The 27,705-nt window shown below is 36.8% G+C and overlaps 2 protein-coding genes across 3 annotated transcripts in view; both read right to left on the bottom strand.

Moving 5' to 3' along the window:
• arrb2b (arrestin, beta 2b) overlaps window positions 1-18,095 on the bottom strand; it is a 53,040-nt gene extending 34,945 nt beyond the window's left edge. For both annotated transcript variants that reach the window (XM_067401656.1, XM_067401657.1), the window contains exon 1: window positions 17,882-18,095. In XM_067401656.1, the coding sequence (XP_067257757.1) occupies window positions 17,882-17,904 (23 nt within the window). In that variant the 5' untranslated portion in view covers window positions 17,905-18,095. The remainder of the gene's footprint in view (window positions 1-17,881) is intronic.
• A 2,317-nt stretch (window positions 18,096-20,412) lies between these two features.
• Window positions 20,413-24,998, bottom strand: hmgb3a (high mobility group box 3a). Its single transcript, XM_067401653.1, has 5 exons — window positions 24,880-24,998; window positions 22,799-23,021; window positions 22,550-22,686; window positions 22,075-22,249; window positions 20,413-21,994 (listed from the first exon to the last, which is right to left on the bottom strand). Exons 2-5 carry the CDS (start codon window positions 22,946-22,948, stop codon window positions 21,806-21,808), a joined length of 651 nt encoding a protein of 216 aa, XP_067257754.1. The 5' UTR covers window positions 22,949-23,021; window positions 24,880-24,998; the 3' UTR covers window positions 20,413-21,805.
• Window positions 24,999-27,705: the final 2,707 nt, after the last annotated feature.

Below are 27,705 nucleotides of genomic sequence, written 5' to 3'. Positions count from 1 at the left end.
AGTTCCTCCATGTTTCCTCCGAAATACTAGGAATCTGAATGTAGAAGTAAACAGGATATGTAGTCGAGGATCCATTTACCTCTGAAAATAAAAGGAGGGGGCAAGAAAACTGCACTTGTCAGAACTACTGTGATGAGTGAAAATACTGTGTTTAGGAAAGACTATAAAAAGCAAACTACATGACATTAATTTCATAATTAATGATATTAACATGACATTAATGTGCATAATTGTACTGTACGTGATTATGATTTGCATTATTACACCATGTCAGTGCATTTCAGAACAATAAAAAAAAAAAAAAAAAAAACAGGCCTGAAACCATGTGAAGAAAGGCCTTTTCAAATTTGACTGCTGACAGTTTCAGACTTTGAATGATTAGTAACGCTAACAGAGAACTAGTGTACTGCATACTGTGCAGCATACACTGACAACAGTCCAATATATAGTAGCATTTTATAAGTTTAAGGTAAGAAAGATGCATTAAATTGGTCACAGGTGACTGTAAAGACATTTAAAGGTGCCCTAGAACTTCTTTTTAAAAGATGAAATATAAGTCTAAGGTGTCCCCTGAATGTGTCTGAAGTTTCAGCTCAAAATACCCCATAGATTTTTTTTAATTAATTTTTTTAACTGCTTGTTTTGGGGCATCATTAACTATGCACCGATATATAGGTTGCGGCCCCTTTAAATCTCCCGCTCCCCCGCCCCGGAGCTCGCGATTGCCATAAACAGCAAACGCAAAGTTCACACAGCTAATATAACCCTCAAAATGGATCCTTACAAGATGTTCATCATGCATGCGTCGGATTATGTGAGTATTGTATTTATTTGGATGTTTTACATTTGATTCTGAATGAGTTTAATAGTGCTGCGCGGCTAAAGCTAACATCACACACTGTTGGAGAGATTTATAAAGAATGAAGTTGTGTTTATGAATTATACAGACTGCAAGTGTTTAAAAATGAAAATAGTGACGGTTCTTGTCTCCGTGAATACAGTGAGAAACGATGGTAACTTTAACCACATTTAGCAGTACATTAGCAACATGCTAACGAAACATTTAGAAAGACAATTCACAAATATCACTAAAAATATCATGTTATCATGGATCATGTCAGTTATTATTGCTCCATCTGCCATTTTTCGCTGTTGTTCTTGCTTGCTTACCTAGTCTGATGATTCAGCTGTGCACATCCATACTGGCTGCCCTTGTGTAATGCCTTGATCATGGGCTGGCATATGCAAATATTGGAGTCATACATATTAATGATCCCGACTGTTACGTAACAGTCTGTGTTATGTTGAGATTCGTCTGTTCTTCAGAGATCTTTTAAACAAATGAGATTTATATAAGAAGGAGGAAACAATGGTGTTTGAGACTCACTGTATGTCATTTCCATGTACTGAACTCTTGTTATACAACTATGCCAATATAAATTCTATATTTAATTCTAGGGCACCTTTAAATTGTTACAAATAAACGCTGTCCTTTTGAACTTTTGATTCAAAGAATCCAGAAAACTATTAATAGTATTAAGAAATATGTCTTGAGAAGCAAATCAGTACATTAGAATGATTTCTGAAGGATCATGTGACACTGAAGACTGGAGAAAAAAATCAGATTTGCCATCATGGGAATAAATTAAAAATATATTACAATAGAAAACAGTTATTTTAAATTGGAATAATGTTTCCCAATATTACATTTTTACTGTGTTTTTGGTAAAGTAAATGCAGCCTTTGGGAGCATAAGAAACTTCTTTCAAAACATTTAAAAATCGTACTGACCCAAATATTGCGAACAGTAGTGTATTTTGATAAACATGAAATATGTAACTGATAGTTACTTTTTAGCTGCATGATTAAATAATGAGTAAGGAAAGTCATATTGAATAAAACCCATGGTTGATATTATATTTTATTCATCACACTTCAGTGGATGACACCAACTCCATTTCTGCTGCCAAAGTTACACCATCTTTTTCACGTTTAATTGTGAAAGTTGAGTTGAGCAATCAATCAGAGTGATTGAAAATAACCATCATAGAGAAATGGACCATTTTCCTCTAGGAAATCTTTACAGGGACCACACAAAAGCAGCGTACAATAAATAAGAGAAACAGATTATCTGAACGATTTAACTTGACACTAACTTTTATTCTCTCCGATTCTCACTTACATGTTTTAAGACAAGAAATGAAGGTCTGAAAGAGGAAGGATCCTCTAAAAAAACCTCAGACAGAAATAAAGATACAAAGGAGGTGCTAGTGACAGGATCTTTACAAAATGGTGATGCTTCAGCAATTAGCAAGCCACAATGTGACACACAATGCCAAGATGGCACTCTCTTACACTTCGGCCCGTGTGAAAGATAACACACTCGGTCAGCATAATCTGCTCTGGTATAATTTTCTTCTGGTGAAATATTCCTCTAAAGTTAAGGATAAACATTCATATGAGGTCCGAAAAATGTCAAGCCATGAAAAATTTAGTGATAGCTATTGGAGCTCCTTAAATGGAGGGCTTCACTCTTGGTGAGAGGTATAGGAAGTATAAGCGCAAAAAAGCTGATCATATAACAAGTCAGCTAATAAACACATTCCATTCTGTTCCCATATCAGTTTGAGGAAGAAAGGTTGCTGTGCTTTAGCAGAATCATCACATATATCCTCGTCCCGGTTTCCTCTCTCTCCAGCCCCAAAACCCGAAAAGGAAACCCGACCCTTTTCCACACTACCTCTAGGTACTATCATCAAACATTTTAATTAGTCAGGAAATTGGAGATTTAATAAACCTACGTCTCAAAGAAATCATATATTAAACTTGAATAAATAAAAAGTAGCCAAAGTACTGGGGAAAAAAATGCAGAGGAATCCGCAACACGATGGAAGAGAATTGCAAAAACACGATTAGTAAAGAAAAACGTTGACAAAAAAAAGTTTGAAAAGAGTTGAAGGCAAAAGGAAGAAACAGACAGAGCATGAGCGAGAGAGGAAGGAGGAGAAGAGTGGAGTCAGAGCCCTTGCCTAATCTTGTGGTGGTCACACTTCCTTCATTCTGCCTGTGCTTTTCCTGTTCTAATTGTGTAGGTGTGAGAAACCAGCAAGGGTTTAAGCTATAGGCCGCACATAGATATATATACGTAGATGCATCTATACGTAGAGTGGAGACAGACAGCAGAGAAGCAGACAGAAGCCTCGCTGTGAAAGAGAGCGTGAACGGTTCCAGTAGCACCTCGGTGTAAGGAAAAAGAAAGACACACAGGAATTTCTTTACAAAAACCTTACTTTCTAGGGCTGCCCCCGACAACAGTTTTCTAGTCGACTAGTAGTCATTCATTTTCATTTAAGAGTATGGTCGACTAGTCGCACAATTATATTAATGTAATTACTTGTATGTATACTGAGGGCATCTAAAAATGCATTGGCGTTTCAGGGCTGAGAAGAATACTATGCTAACTAGGGGTGTAAATCGGACAGTTCATCACGACTCGATACAATATCGATTCTCATAGCCAGCGATTCGATATTTTCCAATACCTCAAAAACACAGTCACAGCGCGCGCCGCTCCTATGCGGCAGTTTATAGACCATATTCTTTCAGTGACAGTTCCATCAACTGTCCCGAGTGTCTTTCACAAGTTCTGAAAGGTAGTTTAAATATAAAAATGCACGTGTTGGCGATAATGCATAGACTGATATTGTGTGAAAATGTGGAGAGTGTTAAAACAAAGGTGCCTCTATAATTAGCCCACAGGTATCGTTTTTTTACGCACTGCATCGATGCATCGGATCGTTAGACATTAGATCGATGTATCGATCTTAGGGGTGTAACGATACGCGTATTCGTATCGAACCATTCGGTACGAGGCTTTCGGTTCGGAACGCAGTACGCATTATGTACCGAACGGTTCGTTGGTAGGGCTGGGTACCGAACTCTATACTTTTTAGGTACCGATCGAACTGCCTCGATACTACCGAGTATCGAAAAGTGTCTTGTCATTCGGTACCAAATTTCAGTACCTCAGAATGGAGCCGATCGAGGAGAGGGGCGGAGAAATGCTTTCGCTGTCTCGTTGAGGAGCAAGTAACGTTGCGCTACATTGTTATTTATATCTAAATATATAAAACTATACGCGCGAGAGAGACCCTATGTGCGAGAGGGCGATTGAATCAACGGTTTCGTTTTCAGTTTATCTCCGAATGGACGGGTGAGAAACGGCTGTTTATGTGAGCAGCCGGTTCACGAACAGATAATACTGTTAACAGAAAACAAAAATGTGTCGCACTGCCTGCAGAAACAGCGGAACGCGCAATGTTTTTTAGACTAGTTATGGACAGGTACAACACACAGCAGCTTTACATCAGCGTTCGTTCCTCAAGTCTATGGAAACACGCGACCGGTTCGTGACAGGCTCGTTCACCTGCACGAGCACAGGCTCTGCCTCTGGCTCCAGAACGCGAACAATTCTGCTGAAAAAGAGGTATCAGCGTCCTCCTGATACTGCGGATAATCTGCGGGTCGGGCCAAGTAATAAAAAAATAACATTCAAATTAATTGCGGGTGGATGAGAGATGAATCATTAATGAGTTGATTTTAATGAAGACACAGAACTCTTATTTCACGGTAAGACGAAACGAACTTGCGTCACTCTTACTTACGCTTTGATCTTGTTAATAATAATAAATTTTTTGATGAACAATTGCTGAGTGATTTAAAAAGAGCCTAACATACTTAATTTTTTGCATTGAAAACTAAACTTTATTAAAAATATTTGCACTGATTTATTGTGTTGGGTAAATTTTGTTAATTTGTGCTTTTTTTATTCCCCGCAGTGGCTCAGGAGATGAGTCTTTGAGTCTGATAAAAAGTCAACAAAGTTAAAATATAAAACCAAAGATTTTTTTGAGGTTATGTAATCTTGTTTAAACAGATTTTATAAAACTGGTACCGAAAAAGGTATCGTTTAGGTATCGGTATCGAAGTCAAGGTATCGGTATCGTCTCGGTATCGAAAATTTTTGAACGATACCCAGCCCTATTCGTTGGACTAATTAATTACATTTGGAAAATAAAAAAGTGTGTGAAATATAATGTTATGCGTTCAACAAGGTAGCCCAATAACCCAAACGACGTAACAGGCAACGCCCCTGACACCCCCGAAGAAAAGAAACACCAACGTATGTGTTTATGTTAGGCTACTCAGTCAGGCGCTCGCTCACTCAGTACGCACTGAAGGCTCGTTGCAAAATGGCTAATGCGTTTAACAGACCAGAAATAGAATATCCTCCAATAACCAACAGGTCTGGTGTTTGGGTGCACTTTGGATTCCCTGTAAGCTATGATGGTGATGGCAAGAGAGTGGTGCATAAAAAAACAATGGTATGTCACATCTGCTACATGACAATAGGGTACACCAGCGGGAATACTTAAAACATGTCAACTCATTTACGCCGACATCACCCTAGTGTGTCAGTATCTGGAACAAGACGAAAAAAAGGAGAAACATACACGCCACAAACTATCCCCGCGGCATTTAGAAAGACATTTCCAAATGATTCAAACAGGGCGAAAGACATCACCGCGGCGATTGATACATTTATATGAGACCTTACTCTGTAGTGGAAAACGCAGGTTTTAAGAACATGCTTCATGTGATTGAGCCCCGTTACAACATTCCTTCACGAGCCCATTTCAGCCAGACCGTAATTCCTGCTTTGTACCAAAAAACAAAAGCCCCAGTTATTTTCTTTGTATTTGTTCATAACTACTACAATATAACATTTTCATTTTTTTATAAGGAGCTGTTTTTGTTTTATACAGTATGCTGCTAAGAAAACACCATAGAAGATGGGTAAAGTATAGCTCCATCATTGTTCAATGTAAAAAAAAAAAAAAAATCATACTTTGTTAGTTTTAATAAATAAAACATTTAAAAAAAAAAAAAAAAAAAATCAAGGAAATTTATCTGCCAATTTTTTCTTTTTGCTGTATCTAAAACGTACTGAACGGTACCAAACCGAACCGTGACACCAGTGTATCGTATCGAACCGAACCGTGAATTTTGTGAACCGTTACTCCCCTAATCGATCTATATCGATGTATTGTTACACCCCTAATGCTAACATCTTTCTACATTACTGAGAAATACTAAGCCATTATTTTGAGCCTTTGAAATGAAAATTAGCGCTCAAGCGCATGCAAAAGACTTGAGTGAAAAGTAATGATTATGAATGTGTCGGGGAGACTTACTGAACATTTTGATCATTTATTGATAAACTAGTGTTTTTCAGCAGTATAGTGGACACGCCGTTAGAGCAATGGATGTTTATACAGATTACATAATCAGAGATTTTTTTTTTTTTCAATGAATTGCTCATTCAAAATTAAAAGTAGACATTTCAAGCTTTCTATAGACATGTCTGTCATGTCTGTGAAGCAAATATTCGTTGAGTTTCGGTTCATTGTTGTGACACGCTCCAAAAAGAAGTTCACGGAGACTGAGACGGAAAGCACAACCTGTTTGTTGTCTTTATTTTACAAAAGTATTTTGTAATGTATTATTACTCATATCTGTATGACCAAAAATGTTTAAAGTGTTTAAAGTTTTTTTTCACTGTTATCAGAAAACAAATGCACGGATATGCACCAAATAATAGTGTACATTTATCTAGGCTAACGTTAGAGCGAGTGGCCATGTAAAGTAGCTATGTTAGGCAACTACTTGCATGTTTCAGATGATAAGCAATATTGAGGTCAACGAATGATAGGCAAACATTTTGATTTCTGTATACTGTAATTACCACATGGACCACCCGTGTTTTCGACACTTCCTGTGGAGTTTTTTTTTTTTCTTCCTGTGACAAACTGACTACATAAAATTTGGTTAACTGAGCCTCTTCTTGTCAACTAGCTAATGTTTAGTGGACTATTAGGGTGCAGCCCTATTAGTTTCATTATTTAGCTGTTAAAATGTTCTTCACATCACGAACATCAATTGATTTTTTGGGTTGTTTGGAGCTAATGTATAATTTAGAGCAGGCAAAGTACTGAATCATGATCAGAAGAGGACAATGCAATAAGTATGAAGGTCTTCATAATGTATTATAACATTAATAATAGATTACCTTCAAAGAGTTTTCAAATATTCTAACACTATGATCCAGCAACTTTGTGGCAGTCCTTTGGCTTTGCATTTGACTGTCCAGGCAGTTCAGTTACCAGTCTGAAAACATTCATATCTGTGGGGTCCAAAATTAGCTTGTCACACCTGCCAAGAGTAGCAGAAAAAAGAATAACGTCCAACCATAAATATGTCTGGATGCGAAACAATGACCTTTCCACAAATATGGAAAAATTTAAATAGATAAATAAATGAACTATGATAAACAAACAGGTAGTAGATTGTATTAGTTGGTGCACTTCACGGTCAACAGGTGACATTGAATCAGTGAGTTGCTGTACAGAGGGTTTCGGCTTCCTCACTTCTACGTTTGGCCTGTCTAAATGTCAGTACAGAACAAAAACACCACAAGATATGGAAACACAGTTAAGCATTTTCCACATAATAAAGTTCTTTCAGTATCATGGTGAAGTCTCCCTCTCAGAAACATACTCAATAACAACCCAACCTCAGGGCAACACGACCACTACAGCCTTGCCATAACTCACATGTACAGACACGAATAATACCCACACACACACAAACACACGACGGAAAAATTTAAATGATCACTGAGAAAGATGCATGCAGATGAACACGCGCAATGTGAGTGCAGAGAAAGGTACAAGTCATGCATCCGCTGCCTTCCTGAATATGCAGTTTGCGTCAACAGCGCTCTGCGTGTGTTCCTGTTGCCTGCTGGCTCTGGGTGCGTGTTTGCATGTTTTTCTAGCTCAAGAGAGAACAAGGAAAACAGCAAAACTTACAGACCAAACAGGCAAATATGGAATGAAAAATATTTCACGCCCTTGTTTATGGAAATATATTCCAGTTGCCACTCCAAGTCATACTGTTGTCAGGGAACATTGTCCCAAGCCTTATGACCCTAATAATTTTGTCCTGTGCCCCATGAATAAAAGCAATGGACTAAAGCAAAAAAGATCCTGATCTCGATTCAAACACCAACACGATCTTATTCCTAAATGACAATGATTTTTGTGTCTATTTGACTTGTGCCGATATTCGGTAATGCGATAAATCGCGATAATGAATATACACGATATTGTAATCGTCGGCACTTCAGAATACCGTAAATAATAATTTATTACCAATTATTAATTTTTTATAAGGCAATTAAGAATACTGTACCCATCAGTCGTATAAAATGCAGAACACCGCTGTATTCTGCGTCAAAAGGACACGCGCTCAGATGTAAACAATTCCAAAGTGCACGAGAAGCACATGGTGGAACCAGTGAAGGAGACGAGCTGAATGAAAGTGCATGTTCACTCTCTGACAGTAGAGGGCGCTGATGGAACAGCAGCTGTAACCACGGAAACCGTGCAAACAAAAGTAACTGCGCTAGTGAAGTTTTTAAAATGCTTCAAACAGCCATTCATTTTTTGTAATCTCAGTGTTGCTCATCACAGCACCAAAAAAAGACTTAAAAGGATATTTCTTTTCAAACCTAAACATTTTTATATTTTAATCTGGACTACAACATGCCCTAATGATTAGAAATGTTCTGATTATTTGTTATTGTTCAGTAAAACTTTGAAAACATACAGCTTCATTAGTTAACATGTTAATTCATTATCACTAAACTGACAATAAAAATACTTATAAAGTATTAATTATTATTAATTAACGTTTATTTCTTAGTTACTGTTTAATAACATTACTAAAATTAAAATAACTTATTTAATGGACCTGAGATAAAACTAACAATGATCAGTTGTGTTTCTAAACTAACATTAACAAAAAAATAACACTTTCTGTAACAAATGTAGCTATTGCTCAATCTTAGTTAATGCATTAAATAGAGTAAAGTGTTATCTGTTGTTCTTTATAGCCTAATTATTTTGCATTTTAATCTGTTTGAAAATTTCAGAGTTGTTTTGTTTTATTACAAAAAAAGTTCTTAAACCTGTTAAACTATGTTATAACTTATTTTAATATCGTGATAATACCATGATAAAAGCTTCATCAATTAATCGCAACATAAAAATGTGATACAGTCACATGCCTAGTGTCTATTAAACATTTGACAAAATCACACCGGAAGATTCAAATCTGTGTTGGCGCTGCCGCTGACCAAGAGAAAGCTTTTTATCATGAAACAGCTTCACAGACTGTCTTTTCAACCACACAGCATTGTTTTTTTCTGCATTACAAATATTCATAATATCACAGAAGAACTTGGATAAAAGATTGTAGTTCGGTTATAAACACTGATGTCAAAATAGAGCAAATCACCTTTAAAAAGTAACATGGCACTTACAATAACGACTGTATCGATTACATCATTACACCACCGGGGGCAACAAGTGACTGTTAAAAAATTTATTTGTCATTGAATCACTCATTCAAAAGATTCAATAAAAAAAATGCTGATTTAACCATTAATGAAAAGAGAAGCATTTATGAGTGAGTCATTAAGTCATTCATTCAAACTGATTTTTTTAAAAATAATTAATTCAGATTAATTACATTTTTTAAACTGACTGCAATAAATTAACATTTTGTCAGAACCTCTAATAAATTACATGTTATTTTGTTAAGTTGTCTGTTCAGAATCATGATCTGTTTGAAAAAAAAAAAAATTGAGATTCTTAATTTATCCAGAATCGTGCAGCTCTATTTTAAAGTTAAGTTAAATTAAATCAAATCAAATCAATCTAGTGCACTTTGAGAGTTCAAAATTAAGAGCTCCAACCCATGTTCAGTGTGCAAATTGAACAAAGAAAAAAGTCAGTGAATTGACTTGTACCTGAACTTTAAAGGGGACTCAACCCTCTTTTTAGATGTGATATAGTCTCAGTCCACATTAAATTCACACTGGTGTTTTAGGAAGCCAAACATTTAGAAAATAATACTAATAATAATTTGACAGTAATAGCCATATATTGTAAAATAAATCAAATGCTTAAAAAAATTATTTCTGTCTGAGATACTACAATGACCACAAACTTAAAATACAACGTAACTTAAAATGACGGTTGGTTTACACATATACAAACACAATATACAAACAATATAAACTCAGTATCAACACTTGTTCAGGACAACCACAGATGGGAGAAAAAAAAAAGTAAAAAAAAAAACTTTGCCACAAAGGCTGCATATATATATATATATATTATATATCACAGAAAATACTATACTATCTTTCTATGTGACCGACGAGACATATCAAATGAAAGGAAGTGATAATCAGCTAATTCTGATCAGTGGCCGATCATCTAGAAAAATATACATGCTGTTGCATTCTCAATATTTAGTTATTTAGTTATTTAGCATCAGATACAGGATATGTTAATTCGCTTTTAAAAACAGGTACTGTTCGTTTCCACGTTGAACGTGCTTCTCGTGTGTAAAAATGTACACATAAGAGGCAGCAAGATCGCAAGAACAACTTGACGTGTGCTGACAACTACACATTATTTAAGGCTATTTCTATACTTCTCTCTCCCCCCCACCCCTTCTGTACAGTAGTCATTAGTAATCATACTGATCATTAATAAATTACAGAGAAACTTTTTTTTTTCCCACTTGGCAGCAAAATCATGCTTTACAATTTACTATATGGTTGAATTCATATTCCAGATACTCAATAGTTTCCTAAAGACATGAACCAGGAAATGCTTAACATTAAGCCCTGATAACCTTAAAAAAATACTGTTAACAAATCCACCCACATGACAAACAAGTGGACAGTCACGTTTGGTGTCATGTGTGCAGTAAAAAAGGGGGATATTAGTGACGATGCAAATGTCTGAAATGCAAAAACCATGCAAGACCAAAGCACTGAGAGGATCCAGCAGGAAGAGACAGCACTGAGAAAAATGTAGACAGTAATGGATGGAGATAGTAAAGTAAAGTAGTGTGTGTGAGAGGAACTTAATCAATCTCACTGTTGTCTTAGGACGGAGCCAAGGGAAGCACCAAGGATGTCTGGTTATAATCACCTGTCAGCCGTTTACACATGCAGACAATTTACAGGACACTAGGCTAACCACTCAGACACCATGTGACGTCACAGAGCAAATGTGCACTAGCACCCATAATTAGAGCCTATTTTAAAGAGCTTGTTGCTCCTAATTTCAACAGCCCACAAAGTAGAAGCAAAGTTATTTGGAAAAAAGATATAGAGGTCAAGTACAAGCAATTTCCTAATTAAAAGAGCAATATAATGAAAAAAAGGAACCCAGCTGAGATTGCTTTTCCATTATATTATTTTTCCATTGCTGAGGTGCTGTGTGTGTAAATGTTATTTTTCTAGACCACTTCCTATTGTGAACTCAAACTGCTGAATTCCAGCTTTCCGTGATAAGAGCTTTACAATATCTTATATGCACAGGACAATACTCCTGACAACAGAAAAAGTACAATACAGTTATTTTTAGAGAAAGACAGTTTGTACATATGCGTTTGCTAAGACAAGAATCACTACTACGACTGCTCATTGAACATTGTTCAAACCTGTAACCCATCCCCAACTACATAGATGATAGCTTAAATTGTGTGGCTTGTTAAGGAAAACTATAGTATTACTTCTCTAAGTACGTTTTTTTCAAGATCATACTTGCGATTTATAGCTGACAAGATGCTAAAATGGGTGGAAAAAAATCCCTAAGTCTTACATTGAGGCTTTTTTGAATAACCACCCAGAACACCCTATGGTGGCAAGTTCTGGGCTGGCAAGCACCACTTATTTTCTTCATAAAATGTAAAAATGTAGCGTGAGCTTTACTTTTTGCAAGTGTGGCCTTATTCAGCACACATAAACCCACAACATCTACGAAAATGAAACCGATGGAGCGGAACATCATTCATTTGGGACAAGATCCCGTGAGAGGGGTTAACTCAGTCAACAAAACTAGACTGTTAGAGGAACTGAGCGCCTGTTAAATGTAGAGACTTAATCCGTCGGTGCAGACAGGTGTCTAAATAGTCTCCAGTGAATTGCCCTTTCTGCTTAAAATGAGATAATGGAGCCATCAGCTGATGAATTAGAGGTGTGTATATGTGTGAGAGACAAACACACACACAAACATGGGTGGCAACAGCAATACTGTGACCGTGTTGTGAGCCATCACTGAGAGTGTACCCTATCCATCTAGGTCAATGAGACTCTAGGGATAGTTTACCCAAAAATGAATTATCTATCATTATCTATCATTATTTACTTACCCTTATGACGTTCCAAACTCTATGACCTTCTTTCTTCTGCGGACCACAAAAGATGATATTTTTAAAAATGTCAAAGACATTTTTGCCCATTTAACCTAATGTTGTTTTGGATCACTGCATGGGCAAAAACAGTTAAATTCTTCAAAATATCTTCTTTTGTGTTTCACAGAAGCATGAAACTCATACAGGTTTGGAAAGGCGTGTGTGGGAAAATAATGACAGAATATTCTCTTTTTTTTTTTTTGTGAACTATCCCTTTAATTGCACAAACAAAATGTTCCATTTCAATAGTTTACCCTGTCAAATGTTCACTGCAGACTAAGTGGAAAGATCATTGTGAAACTAGAAAGCCTGTAACGTTATCAATCACTGATGAAAGAGAGAGTGGAAAGGAGAAAAGGCGAGATTTACGGGCCGAAGTATAAGGGCATGAGGAGAGAATTAAAAACATGAGAAGAGTTCATCACGCTCATGCTAATCGTATTGATGCGGATGTGATTTAATGGACCACATCAATCAATCACCCAACAAAATGAGGACAACATACGAGTTTGAGCATGCAGATGAGAGGTCACAAGCTGGAGTAAGGGGATTTATACTAACCAGCCTCTAGTAAATCCCCAATGAACGTCGAACTCAGCTGCAGGATATTGCGCAAGTATGGTGCAAACACAAAAACACTGCTATCTGGAGCTATTTGACATTTTGTTCAGCATGTAAACCAAGTTTCCTTCCACTTTTCCTGTTCTGGGGCCTCATTTATAAAACCATCCTACATTTGATGTTACGATCAGTTCTCAAAAGTGCGTACGTGTGATTCAGAGAACGAACGTATGCACACAAAACATGCACATGCCTCTCTTCCAGATGTGAGATCTACAAATTGCAAATGATCTTTAAATTGTGCGCAGCTGAATGGTACCAAAAAGTATGTATGTCTGCTTAGACCCTGACGTAGCGCTAAGCACTTTTCCAAACCAAAGACCGTTTCTATAAATATGAACATTGGTGTGGATTTTAGTGTACACACACTCTCAGAACAAATCTGTGCAGACACATGTTCTATAAATGAAGCCCCTGGTCTTACCAAAATGATCCCTGTGATTACAAAACTCGAAGTGACCTCAGAAGTCTCTCACAATGCTTGGTCAGCTCCCTTGAGTCATGGCTCTGTTCACTCACAACTCTTCTCCTCTACCTCTTCAGAATGGACTGAAGAGCATTCGTAAACATAAACAAGCTAATAAAGTTTAGATTGGATGTATTAAAAACAGCTGTACAAGTTTCAAATTAGGCAAACAGTCTTCCTGCTGTTTCACTCTTGAATCCTTCCTCTATCTCCTCCATCTTTGTCCCTCGTCATCCAATGCTTGCTTGCTAAATGTTGCACCTTTTTATCCAGTTGTGTTATTTACTCTTACCTGCACTGATATTAAGCCACATTTTCGTACACTTAAACTTATTTTTAAGCTTAGTTATTTTTGATTTGTTTTTGTGCACGCTTTTCCCGTCGCTTCATAACACTTTGAACCACTGCAGTCACATGGACTATTTTAACCATGTCTTTAGTACCTTTCTGGTCCTTGACAGTGGTGGTTAAATTGCTGTCTATTTGAGGAGTCAGAGAGCTCTTGGATTTCATTAAAAATATCTTAATTTAAGGTTTTATGGGAGTGGAACACCCATTTTAGTTTTTGGGTGAACTAACCATTTAACTTAAAGGTGCTAAAGAGGATGTTTTGTTTTATAAATTTTTGCTATATTACTTGAAACTGTCTTTACTAACTGACAAAAGACTATTTATTAGATGCACTGAAAGGAATAATATTAATATACATCATCTGTGCACGAGGTAGGGCCTTAAAAACATCAGCCAATCGTTTATGTGATCATCGCGTAAACAATTGGCCCTCTGGCTTGTCAATCACTGCCGTGACGTTCCTTCTGAGAGACGAGCACGGCTGCGCGCTCCAGTAACTTTCCACACTCCACAGGCGCCGCATGCAATGTTTTTGTCAGGAGACAGGAGTAACAACTGCAGATTATGACTTACCTGTGGTGAGTCCAACATAATGAATCCACTAACACGACACAGCGAATGCCGGTGGTAAACACTCGTGTTCCAATACTCGTGCACGAGTTTTGGGAGGCGTTCCCTCGAAACGAGCTGTGAAGGAGGGGGGTTGTTCTTACGCATGCGCTCATTTCAAAAACTCACTAACAGTCTTTGGTTTCTCAGTCGACGAAAAGACTCTCATTAGCGCCTTTAATGGATGTGCGCTGCCTATTGATTCAGTTGATTTGAATAAACATGTCTATAATGAGTAACGTTGCTTAAGTGAATGCTTTAGTTTAATATACAATGATCATAACGCAAGGCCGAGCACATTGCATGTATTGGCCTATTTTTAGCGCAATCAGTATGGGATTTGACTGTTCATAGATTAAGTAGTCAAATTGATTGCATATAGTCTGTCTCCAGGGGGGCGGGGGGTGGTTAGACTAGGCAGCTGCATAATTTCCATTTAAAGGTTCATGATCATTGCGCACATCCCTACTGAAAATGTATAATTACAATGAAACAAGGGCACTTTAATAAAGTAAAATAAAGTTTAACTTTACTTAGTTTTGCCACCTGGAAAAATCTGGCAGACAAAAGACAAAACACACACACACATAGAGGGGATTTCAGAAGACCATCACACACCACTGAGCCTGCAAGATCCACCAACACCCCCGCAGCAGACAGCCTCCACAACAACTCCAGTGAGTCAACCACAAGAGAGGCTGAATCAGAATCTACCTAGCAGAAACAGGCAGGGCTATACTATTTAGATCTATGAGGTCTTAGGTGGCAAAATATGATTATAAATAGATATTATAATAAATGCAACATTTATGTAGAAATAGCGAGCTTTAATTTACCCAAGGCTAATTTGAAAGCACAGAAGGGCTGATGACGCCTACATTATACACCTCTTTCACAGCTTTGCAGCGCTATGAATGTGTGTCAATCAATAGGCGCTAAGTTTGCTGTGCATGGCTTGCTCTGTAGTGGGCTGATGAACAACTGCTCCCCACACACACAAAAGTCATGCTATTTAATCTTATTACAATACAATAACTATGCAACAATCACTGCTCTCCTTCGAGCTCCTTTTCAAAGCAAACCTTCGCATTTCAGTGGCAAAACCAAACCTTGTGAAGTTAAGGTTAACAGTGTAGTTCATCCAAAAATGTAAATATTTCACAATTCACACACATCTTACAATGAAAGTGAACGGTGACCAAATTGAAACACTCTTTGTGTTCCCAAAGAAAGAAAGCCATACAGGTTTGGTACAACGTGAAGTTAAATCCTGCGGTATCATATTTGATACATTAATTTCTAAGACCTCTAAAGCAATCAAAACTTTGCTGAAAAACAAACTGTTGCACACAATCTACTAATGTATACCCCTTCTGGTAGTTCATTCCTAATTCAGGTCCACCTTCAGGACATGACTTTTTGTTGTGAAACCTGTAATGGTTTTTATAATAAGTAAATGCAAGAATAACTTTTGTTATTAATATTTTAAGATTAACAGTTACTGGACTGAAGCAATTTAGGTGCATGTACAAAGTAAGAAAAATCATGTTAAAATGCGAGTATCATATGACACATCAGGCTTTTGAGGAACGTTTACTTTTATGTGGGTCGCATTATGCGTTTTGCCCCCACAATAAAACTAACTAACAGAGCTTTGGTCATAAAACTAAGCATTTACATTAGGGCTGCACAATTATGACAAAAATCATAATTGTCGATTATTCCCTTGAGATTGTAATTGCAATTATTAAATTACGATTATCACAATTTACACTGAATGATGTTTTGAATAGCTTTATAAAATTGTTTAAAGCCATATTTTTATATGAAAATAAACAACCTGAAAACATTCTTCCTGAATTTTTTTTTAATGCTTTTCTATAGCATTAAGCCTTAAATGTCAATTATACATTGGTTTGGTTTATATGCATGGTATTATAATGTTATACTAAAATTAAAACAATGGAAACAACCCTTAAGATAACCTGTTGGAAAAAAATGCAGAATAATGTAAGTGGACTTTTTTTGTTGTAAGTGCGCCTTTGAACGATTACGTAATTGTGGCATCCATAATTGTAATCACAATTAGAAATTTGATTAATTGTGCAGCCCTAATTTATATAACATCTGATCTTACCAAGACAATACTGAAAGCTATTGAGTGACGACTAATATAGTCATTTTATGCAAGTATCCTGTTATTCTGTAATAAAAAACTAATTGATTTACACTACAAGCTTACTTTTTGTCCACATACATAACATCTGCACCAAATTGCATATATTTTTGTTCAATTTGGACCTCTGAGTAAAACTGAAGTGTTCTTCCTGACTGAAGCGTGTTTGAGCTCCATATAGCAAGGCCATGTGTGATACAAAATATGCAAACTTTTGTATAAATCTTCCACAAACCGTTCAACCTCTAAAAATTAGATTTTGACAATTTCATATGATTAACAAGGGGTTCGCAAGATTGTGTCATATGTCAAATTAACAGGGTAACCTGACTGAAACACCTCTGTTAAGCCCTAAAATGTAGCCTATAGATACACAGGAGGTAGAAAGCCCATGGGTTTCCTCTCCTCCTGATGGTGTGAGCCGTGACATGTAAGCAGAACTGAAGGCACAACTGAGAGGATTGCTGGGTTACTCATCAAACTCAGCGCACGTACATGGTCGCCCACGACTCGACTATCCATCTACACTGCGCCTATAGGGCCTATTCTGCACACACAGAGGTGTTAAATGAGATATTAGTCACATTAAAACACACTGTTTGCTGCAACAGGAAACGTCGAGGCCTTTACTGAAAGTTGAGGAAGTGAGCGTGTAGTGATGAGCAGGAATTTCTCGCAATGGGTGCGACTGACTGGTTTCGGACAGTAGAGGGGAAAATAATGAACAGTGCTCGTTTACATGCATGCAGCATTATAGTAACCTGTCGTAGTACGTGCTTGTTATTGAAGCGAATGACAAGAAGCATGCAAAAAAAAAAAAAAACATCAGTCCGAACTTGAGTCCTCAAACAACAAGATAACATCAGATAGCGGCAGATAACAAGAGCTGTTAGAGCAACTACATGCCGCACTCCCACGCATAACTTCGAGATTTCGGTTGCAGTTGCTTTTCTAGGTTGTACAAGAACTGAGCAGGGCTGTAGATTTACGGTGTAGCGTGCTGGTCAGTCACCCCACCCTGGGTGAAGTGCATAAGATGTCCAGTGATCATGTTTTAAGAGCGCTTGCTTCAAGTTCCTATGCATATCCTGTAGGCTACACAGTTCCTCACTCAAATAGACTAATAGGATTCCCGCGACATCCCTCCAGAGGTTTGGTGAGACTGTTCATGATAGGATAGGCTGTGAGAATACGATATCGTGACTTCAAAATAAAAAGTCAGAGCAGCAATTGAACCTGCGCGGAATACTGCCTCTTACCTGGTCCCCGCCTTGTCGCCCATCTCCGCAGGCCTTTTCCTTCAATAAGGAGAAGATGCTTTATAATAGGTATTTAACTCAGCCGAGACTTCGAATAAAGCGTCCCTCCTTTCCTCAATCAGTGCCACTCGCGCTGGCTTGCGCAGGGTAGTTTCCGCAGCCCAGAGACGGAAGCCTCTCGCTGCCGCTTCAGACACCAAGCAGCGACTGGGCTTCGGCCTCGGAGTTTGATAGGCACCGCGAGTAGCCAATCAAATGCTGAGAAATACCTTACGTCATCCTTCGGGTCACGAACGTGTGATGCTCAGTACAGTATATAAGGAAAAACTAAGGCATTTACATATGTTACGTGTGTTATTGTGAGTCTGTTACACGTCTTTTTGGAGAAAGTACGAAAAAATGTTTGCAATATAATTGACAGAATTTGGAAGCATTCTGCTTTTTCATCTAAATGTCAACATCTCTGAAAGGAGAGCATTAAAATGTCAAAATGATGAGACGAATGACATTAAACAGGAGAGCAACAGACTGATAAACTACTGCACTTGGGAACTGATTGTTCATTTTCTCCAAGACAAACTAATAGAGTTCATTATGACTGCACATGACTGCCATCTAATTTCAGAATGTCACTAATGTCATTATCAAAAAGTCCCATGATGGCATTATGTAACGCATCCATAAGGCTCAAACCACAGTCTATGGCTCAAACTTGTATTATAAAATAGAGCCTTGCGCCATCTAGCGACTGAAAGGTGCATAACATACACATGTGAATCAGGAAATTTTAGTTTGTGCCAAAAAATCAGGGATTTGTTGTCTAACCTTTGATCATTTAAGGGCTTTTGAGTGCCTTGTCTAAGCTTTTAAATATTGTACCTGAGGCTATTATTTGCATTTTTAATTTAAAACTATAATTTGGAATAAAGAAATGTATATACAGGTGCATCTCAATAAATTAGAGTGTCGTGGAAAAGTTCATTTATTTCAGTAATTCAGCTCAAATTGTGGAACTCGTGTATTAAATACTTTACTTTAAGTACTTGGTACTTTAAGTCTTTGGTTCTTTTGGCTCGAAAAACCCACCAATTCACTATTCTAATAAATTAGAATACTTCATAAGATCAATAATAAAAAAGGATATTTTAAACATAAATGTCAGGCTTCTGAAAAGTATGTTCATTTCTGTGCACTCAATACTTGGTTGGGCCTCCTTTTGCATGAATTACTGCATCAATGTGGCGTGGCATGGAGGCGATCAGCCTGTGGCACTGCTCAGGTGTTATGGAAGCCCAGGTTGCTTTGATAACGGCCTTCGGGTCATCTGCATTGTTGGGTCTGGTGTCTCTCATCTTCCTCTCATAGATTCTCTATGGGGTTCAGGTCAGGCGAGTTTGCTGGCCAATCAAGCGCAGTAACACCATGGTCATTGAACCAGCTTTTGGCACTTTTAGCACTGTGGGCAGGTGAAATCATTACTGACTGTGGAAACTTCACACTGGACTTCAAGCAACATGGTTTCTGTGCCTCTCCAATTTTCCTCCATACTCTGGGACCTTGATTTCCAAATGAAATGCAAAATTTACTTTCATCCGAAAAGAGGACTTTGGACCACTGAGCAACAGCCCAGTTCTTTTTCTCCTTAGCCCAGGTAAGACGCTTCTGACGTTGTCTTTGGTACAGAATTGGCTTGGTACGTGGAATGTGACAGTTCAGTTTCCTGAAGACGTCTGTGTGTGGTGGCTCTTGATGCACTGACTCCAGCTTCAGTCCACTCCTTTTGAAGCTCTCTTAAGTTCATAAATCGGCTTCGCCTGACAATCTTCTCAAGCCTGCGGTCATTCCTTTCACTTGTACACCTTTTCCTACCACACTTTTTCCTTCCAGTCAACTTTCCATGAATATGCTTTGGCACAGCACTCTGTGAACAGCCTGCTCTTTCAGCAATGCCCCTCTGTGGCTTACCCTCATTGTAGAGGGTCTTGTTGATCGTCTTCTGGACAACTGTCAGACTTCCCCATGACGGCTGTTGGGATTACTGACCTAAACCCAGTTTTTATACCCTGAGAATGGTAATTTAATAGAAATTGAAATTAAATATTCTAATAATTTGAGATAATTTTTTTGATTTTGATCAAAAAATTCTAAAACTTTTTTAATCATCAAAATGAAAACAAAAAGTCTGGAAAAATATTTACTTTATGTCTAATAAATCTAGAATATATTTAAGTTTTACTTTTTGAATTAAATTACAGAATTTTTTTTCATGATATTTTAATTTATTAAGATGCACCTGTAAGCTTCAAAAACGTTTGTTGAAAACATGTCCTGTAATGCCTGAGATTTCGGTATCACTGGGTAATCATTATAACTTTCAAACTTTAGATAATCATCCCTACACTCATTTGTTTAAAATAAATATTTCATATGCAATATTCTAGTCATTGTTTAGTAATCCACTATCATTAAGTCCCATTCATGATGGTTTCTATCTCATGTTCTTGGTCTAAACACACACGTACAAAACACAATTAAAAATGTTTCAATTTAATTGCAAACCTCAAACATATAAAATGAAAATAATAGATACAGATAAGTACAGATTTATCATCAGCATTGTTTCTTACTTTATATTCAACAAAAATAAGGATCAAACTAGGGATGCACCATACAGTGACCATTATTGGCCAATATGTTTTATGTTTTCAATACTATCAGGGTTGTTTTTTTTTTTTTCCTCAAATGCTAACATTAAACTTTTTTATGCCATATTTCAATAGTGCTAATAGTTCTTGTCTGCTTCATATTGTAACATTTTGACCACATTTTACACAAATCAGTATTTCTACATTGGTGCATTCCTAGATCACACAACAGTTAATATATAGGAAAGATAATATAAATATCTTTCCTACACTGATCTTGTATGTGCTAATATCTTATATAGTATAGTAAACAACATATAGCACACACCCCTGCAACAGGACTAACTGACGTGCTGGTGGCAACTGCTCTTTTGCACTGCTTTTTTTTTTTTTCCCCTAAACTGTACAAGGAAGAAGAAACTAATGATGGGTTCAGCATGAAATGTCTGATATCGGTGCACAGTACGAATCTGTGACACCTTTCCACATGCAACATATTACAGTCATAAACAATATCTACTCAGTGTCAACCATATACAGAGCTACACACTCAGGAACCTCTTAAACAAAAAGAAAAATATAGGTCAGGGTTTTACATATACAGAAAGGGTATTACTTGTGTAAAGGCCTTTTGTTATACAATTGGTAAAAGGATACAAACATGGGCTAGGAAGACACTGGGCTATCATGATGAAGTGAGAGCTTGACATGTGCACATGCACTCACACACACACACACACACAAAGCTAGAGGTAAGAAACTGTGGTAGTTAGGGTGTTTACACGACAATGATATACTAAACACAAAAAAAGTTTTCCTTTGCGTTTTTCGCGTACAGGCGACGTTGTCAAAACAATCCCTGTTCACACGGATCTGCGACTAATAATGTTGTATTATGCATGCCAGGCCAGTAGTTGACGATATCACTTTCTAAAGAAAGACTACGCACCTATAGACCGAACACGTATGGCGTCAAATTTGCGTTGAGACAACAATGGTATCGTTTTCAAAAACGTGCAAGTTGAATCCCATTTTCAAATGTTTTAAAACTGCGTTGTCGTGTAAATGAATGGCCATAACGCGTAAAAAGTTTTCTGTTTTTAGTTGAAATGGTGTCGTGTAAACGCCCCCTTAGTCTCTCGCCAACAGTACAAAAAAAATCCACCTCTATTAAAACAACATCTGGCTATGAAAGACCACCAGTGTATTCCGTATCTACTTGGGGGGGGGGGGGGTAGTTAATATAATCATAATTGATCAAACACACAAAAATGACAGTCTATTCATCATCATCGTATTCATCATCATCCTCTTCCTCGTCTTCCTCCTCATCATCATCATCTTCATCATCCATATTGCCCTTCATCATGGGTTTTGGAGCCATACAATTCGCCATCATTCCCATGGGCACAGGCATGGGCATGGACACACTCCCAACCTTACCCTTCGTCTTATAGTCTGCAACATCCTGCACAAAAAATTAAATAATATTGTTATATTGTAAAACACTGTAATTGTGTTATGTTGCATGGTGGAATCTAGACATACCTTCTGATACTTGTCCTTCAGCTTGTTGGCCTTTATCAGGTAGGGTTGTTTGTTGGAATCTGTAAGGCTGTTCCACTGTTCGCCTAATTTTTTGGCCACATCTCCGATACCCAGGCTGGGATACTGAGCCTTGATTTGTGGACGATGATCCGAGCAGAATAAGAAAAACCCAGAGCTGTTGATCATAAACATATAATGATTCAATAAAAAATTGTAAGATAATGATTCATAACACTTTTTTATGCTGTAAATGAAATAAAAATATTTAGAATATTATAATAATAATAATAATTTAATCACCAGCAATCTATCATTTTAAACCCTTACGTAATAATTAAAACACCAGAATATTAGAATATATTTGACAGGACAGCCTTGTCTGCCTTATACAGCATCAAATCAACAAAATACCCTTCGTAATAAATGCATATAGGTGATTTTCTAAATAATGAGGTGATTTAGTGTGTCTACTCACGGAGGTCTCTTGGGTGCATTGGGATCCTTCTTTTTGCCCCTCTTTCCAGGCATGTAGTGCATCATCTCTTGATCATAACGCACCTTATCCTGTTTGGCCATGTCGTCGAATCTGGATTTCTCTTTATCGGACATCGCCTGCGCAACAAATCAAGATAATTTTCCATTAAGAATATGAAAGTACCTCTGTATTGCTTTACTTAAATCATTTGATTCAAATAACATTAGAAGATTTCATTGCGAATCTAACCTTCCATCTCCCAGAGCATCTTTTGGAGAATTCTGAAAAGCTGACCGGAATCTCAGGGCTTTTCTTCTTGTGCTCCTCTCGGCATGTCTGAACGAAGTAGGCATAGGCAGACATCTTGCCCTTGGGCTTCCTGGGGTCCCCTTTTGCCATTTTCGTTAGGGTGAGAGGGGCTTAAGTCCACTAAAGTCTTCTCTTGTCCTGTATTTTTTTTTTATATATATATCTAAAATAATAGGAATAAAGAGTATTAAAACAACAGGGGAAAAAAAGAATTATACCTTTTCTGCCAGGTGTGGCTATTAAAAACTGGTCAAAATGACTGCCCACTCATTCTGCTTTTCTATTTTAGATGGTACAACATTTCTAAAAGCAGTGGGGTGCAGGGCTTATTAAACTAAGATGATACACAAAGGGAATTCCAGACCCGTCCTTCTTTCGTGGGGGATGTGAACTGATTATTAATGAGACTGATTGGTGTTCACTGCCCGTTTTTGGGAAATATAATGCGCCACCACCATATTCTTTGTGGCTACTGTGCAATAATAATTAGCAATATAATTTTATTATTATTTAACAATACAATTACACTTCTAATTTTATTGATTGTTGTAAGTACTAGCAAAAGTTTGGACTACTCTATTGCACAGACATGAATTAACTTCATACACAGTCTCGTCTAGGTTATATATCAGCACACTTGGGCGCTCATGTGACGTAGTGGTAGCCTATAAAAATTGGCTACTAAAAGTCATCAGCTAGAATTTTTCAACATCCTTGACATAAATGCATCCTCATGACAGAAAGTGTTGTTTATTTTAATAAATCTTGTATGCCTTATTAATATTTTATTTTGAAACCAATTATTTTTCTTGGTTTAAAACTGCATTACAGCCCGTTTACAGGCATATAGAGGCTAGTATATATAGTGACTGGTATAAGCCCTGCCTTGCGCTGCTGTTCTTCATTCATTAAAATGGCTTCTTTGCGGAGCGAGCAAACAGATGGGTTCACCGTGCAACAAAGCAATACACACCCCCTCGGGTTTAAAAGACGATTCTAACGATACAAGGGCTTTAACGAAAAGAAAAACATATTTATCAACTAAAACAAATGTTGTACTTTTAGTTTAAAATGACTGTAGAAGGCTGTCAGGTCGTATTTTAGTGTATTTAACTGTTTTTCTAAGTTGAGCCCTAGCTGTCGCTTGGCGCAGTGCTGCCTTAACAAAGACCACAGCCAGCCATTGCCTATGCGAATATATCCAGCGCGACTGTCAAGCTGGAAAAGATGATAAATCGCTATACACGATCTTTATTTTAATACAGAGAGTTAGAGATAGACATTTCAGAGCGAAAGCGAAAGGAATGGGCAGTTTGAACCTAAAATGGATGTTTTCTGTCTGAAATTGTCCCGTCCTTGCAGCGTGAAGGAATAGCTGCTCGTCAATGGTCTCAATCGCCAGCCATTTTAATACACGGCAAGCGCGCTTGTTTATGTTGGGAAAGGAAAAATGCAATAACATGTTTCCAGCGCGTATACAGATGCATATTTCACACAATATGATAGAGAGCAAAGAATAACTGCATAAGCGAAGGATCTCGCGGACAAAATATTACATTATGTGGAGATGTCATCGAAATCGGTTTGTATAGAAGAAGGCAGGGTGGTTCATAGACAGGGCATAGCGAGCCATATTCAGCAGCGATGCGCGTGAAGAATACAGAAAATAAACAACAGTTTAATAACTTTTAATCATACCGTTAAAAGAAAAGAAAACATGATAACAGTAAATCTGAAAAATTACGTTTGACCTCTATTAAAAATACATTTTTTATGTTTTTCCACTCATTTCTGTATAAGAGAAAACGCAAAGATTGGCAAACAAACTGCAAATATAGAACTCATTCTTGACCTTCACATATGAACTGATTTATTTAAAAAAACAAAAAAAAAATTTCTTCTGCTTTATGGGAATAAATGTTAGTTTCACATTTTAAAAATGTATAACTGTGTTTAAATTAAAATATTTAAGCTACATATGAATTAAATAAGTTGTGTTAAATATTAGACGGTTTCCATACCTGTGTTGTTGAGTTGATTGAAATCTCGCCACTGTCTTCCCTTCTCTCTCCTCTTTAAACCCCATGCGCTCAGCCTCGCGCTAGCTCAACACGAGACCGGCCTGATTGGCTAGGCAGTCTCGCCGATTCAAAACAACCTCCATTCCTCGCCATTGGGCAGCGCTGCATGCACATCTAGCGACTCTTCTTCCAGATTGGTCCTGTCGTGGGTTTTCGTATGCCCAGCCTCTTACTTTTGAGGATGCTGCCTGCCTGGAGAACTTATATAGAAGAACTCCGGGCTTCAGTTTCTCCAGTTTTCATGCTTATATATGACACACATGTATTTAGAGGATGCTCAGTAAACTTGCAAAAGGATAAACATCAGCTTGCCATTCTTGTACTTTCCTTCTTTCGCTCTTGTGTTTTGTTTTTAGTACATCTATGCTTTAAAACCTACTGTAGGCCTAGTAATTCTGGTTTCCACCCGGATATCATCATATTACATAGGATTATAGTCCTGCAAGGATCTGGACCAAAAGGCCTTGCACAATTATAATATCAAAATAACAAATTACTTAATAGTTGCATCATTAATCATTACATCAGCCTCTCAAAAAGAGTTATGAAAATAAACACATCATGTGCATAATACGTTGGAAAAAAGACACCCATGCACTTCAAGTAGTAAAAAACAAGGCTGAAATTAGGTGTTCGAGTGCCATTAGGGACCAAAAACACATATTTCTCACATCTTTGTTTATTTTACACATTCAAGCACTGTTCTATAGCCTATCAATTTTATATCTGCAGTGGTAAATGTTGGGACACTGCAGGCTTCTTAGCTGGAGGCCCCTGAAAGGTATAGTAGCAAGCCGTTTTGACTTTTATTCATTCTCAGGATATGAATTCTTGATATCAACAATTACTATTATCACTAGTTAAAATGCTAATTTTTGATATCAAGAATCATATTTCCACTACAAAAAAGAATTCTTGATATTGTATTTTCACTATAGTGAAATGTCACCATGCCATTCAAATTCAATTGTTGATATCAAGAACTGATTTCTTACTAATTGAAATTCCAATTTCACATATCAGAAATACAATTCTTAATAGTAAAAATAATAATTTTTGATATCAATAATTCAGTTGTCACTGGTTGAAATGTCAGTTCTTGATATCAAAAATTGAAGTAAAAATGTAAATTTTTTATATTAATAATTTGATTTACACTAGTGACAATGTTAGTTTCTGATATCATGAATGTGATTGTTACTAGTAAGAAAGCCATTTTAGATATCTGAAATTATATTGATATCAGAAATACATTTTCAGATATAAAAAATTAACATTTTTACTAGTAGCAATTCAATTGTTGATATCAAGAACTGACATTTCAACTAGTGACAATTTAATTCTTCACTCTAAAAAATAAAACATTGGTTCAACAACAACAACAAAAATATGTTAACGTTTTCCACTAGAATTTTTAACTTAAGCCAATTGGGAGAATTACATTAATTCAAAGCATTATTTTGAGTTGATCCAACATAATGTTTTAAGTAAGGTGAAGACATTTTTTTGCCACAATAAAAACACATTTCTAAGTAACATGAACTTAATAATTGTCAAGATGAATGCAACTATTTAAGTTGATCCAACATAATGTTTTAAGTAAGGTGAAGACGGTTTTTGGACACAATATAACGCATTTCTAAGTTACATGAACTTACCAAGCACCGCTTGTCACCATGATGGTAAATCTCCAAAAACCCACATTAACAGAAACTCTTCTAAATTAGCATAACAAAACACTAATTACTATTAAATCTCCCTTACCATTAATCGTATGCAAAAAACATTATATAACACTCAATTTTAGCATTTACTCTTCTTTTCAAGTGCCATGGGCAAAGCATGATGGGAAATATAAATCCCAGCCCAGTTTCACTTAAGTTCATCTAAATTAAAAGAAGTGTTCATACAACTCAAAACAATGAAACATGTTTACACGTCATCAGATTGTGTTTTACATTAACAGTCATGATAGTATATCGAATCAAGAGGCATAATTTGTGTGTCATCCAAGCTCAATAAAATAACAATTGCAAGTAAAAAATCTAACAGCATGTCAGAACTTGATTTTTTATTTCACAACAATATAGTAATGACTAAAGGTCCTCTGAATTAGTTTTAGAGTGTTGATATCAAAAATTCGCATTTTACTAATAATGTAATTATTGATATCAAAAATTATGATTTTTACTAAGAATTGTAGGCTATTTCATTTGTGAAATTGGAATTTCAACTAGTAAGAAATCAGTTCTTGATATCAACAATTGAATTTGAATGGCAGCCTAGTGAAAATACAATTACAGATATCAAGAATTCTAGTCTTCAATAGTGGAAATTCAAATGTTGATGTCAAGAATTAACATGAAATGAAATTCCTGATATCAACAATTGAATTTTAAAGGCTGTAGCAAACTGTAATAATTGCATTTTGTTTTATATTATACTACATTATTACTGTATAATAAATGTATTCAGTGTTAATCACACCATGTTTGTTCATTGGCCAGAGGAGAACTGGCCCCCCTGACTGAGCCTGGTTTGTCCCAAAGTTGTTTTTTTCTCAATGTTGGTTTCCTTGCCACTGTTGCCTCTGGATTGCTCAGTTGGGGACACTTAATATTCAGCAATGTTACTGATTTTACTGCAATGACAACTTAGCTGGATGATGACATCACTGTTTTCTGCTTTATAGCAGAAAAATAGCAGAGCTGCTTTAGATGAATTGAACTCATTTCATAATTGATGTACTTTACACAGTTATTGAAC

The sequence above is a fragment of the Chanodichthys erythropterus genome, chromosome 11, assembly GCF_024489055.1.
Source record: "Chanodichthys erythropterus isolate Z2021 chromosome 11, ASM2448905v1, whole genome shotgun sequence".
Classification (NCBI taxonomy): Eukaryota; Metazoa; Chordata; class Actinopteri; order Cypriniformes; family Xenocyprididae; genus Chanodichthys; species Chanodichthys erythropterus.
Note: the sequence above shows the minus strand (reverse complement) of the source record. Positions and strands in the feature narration are given on the sequence as shown.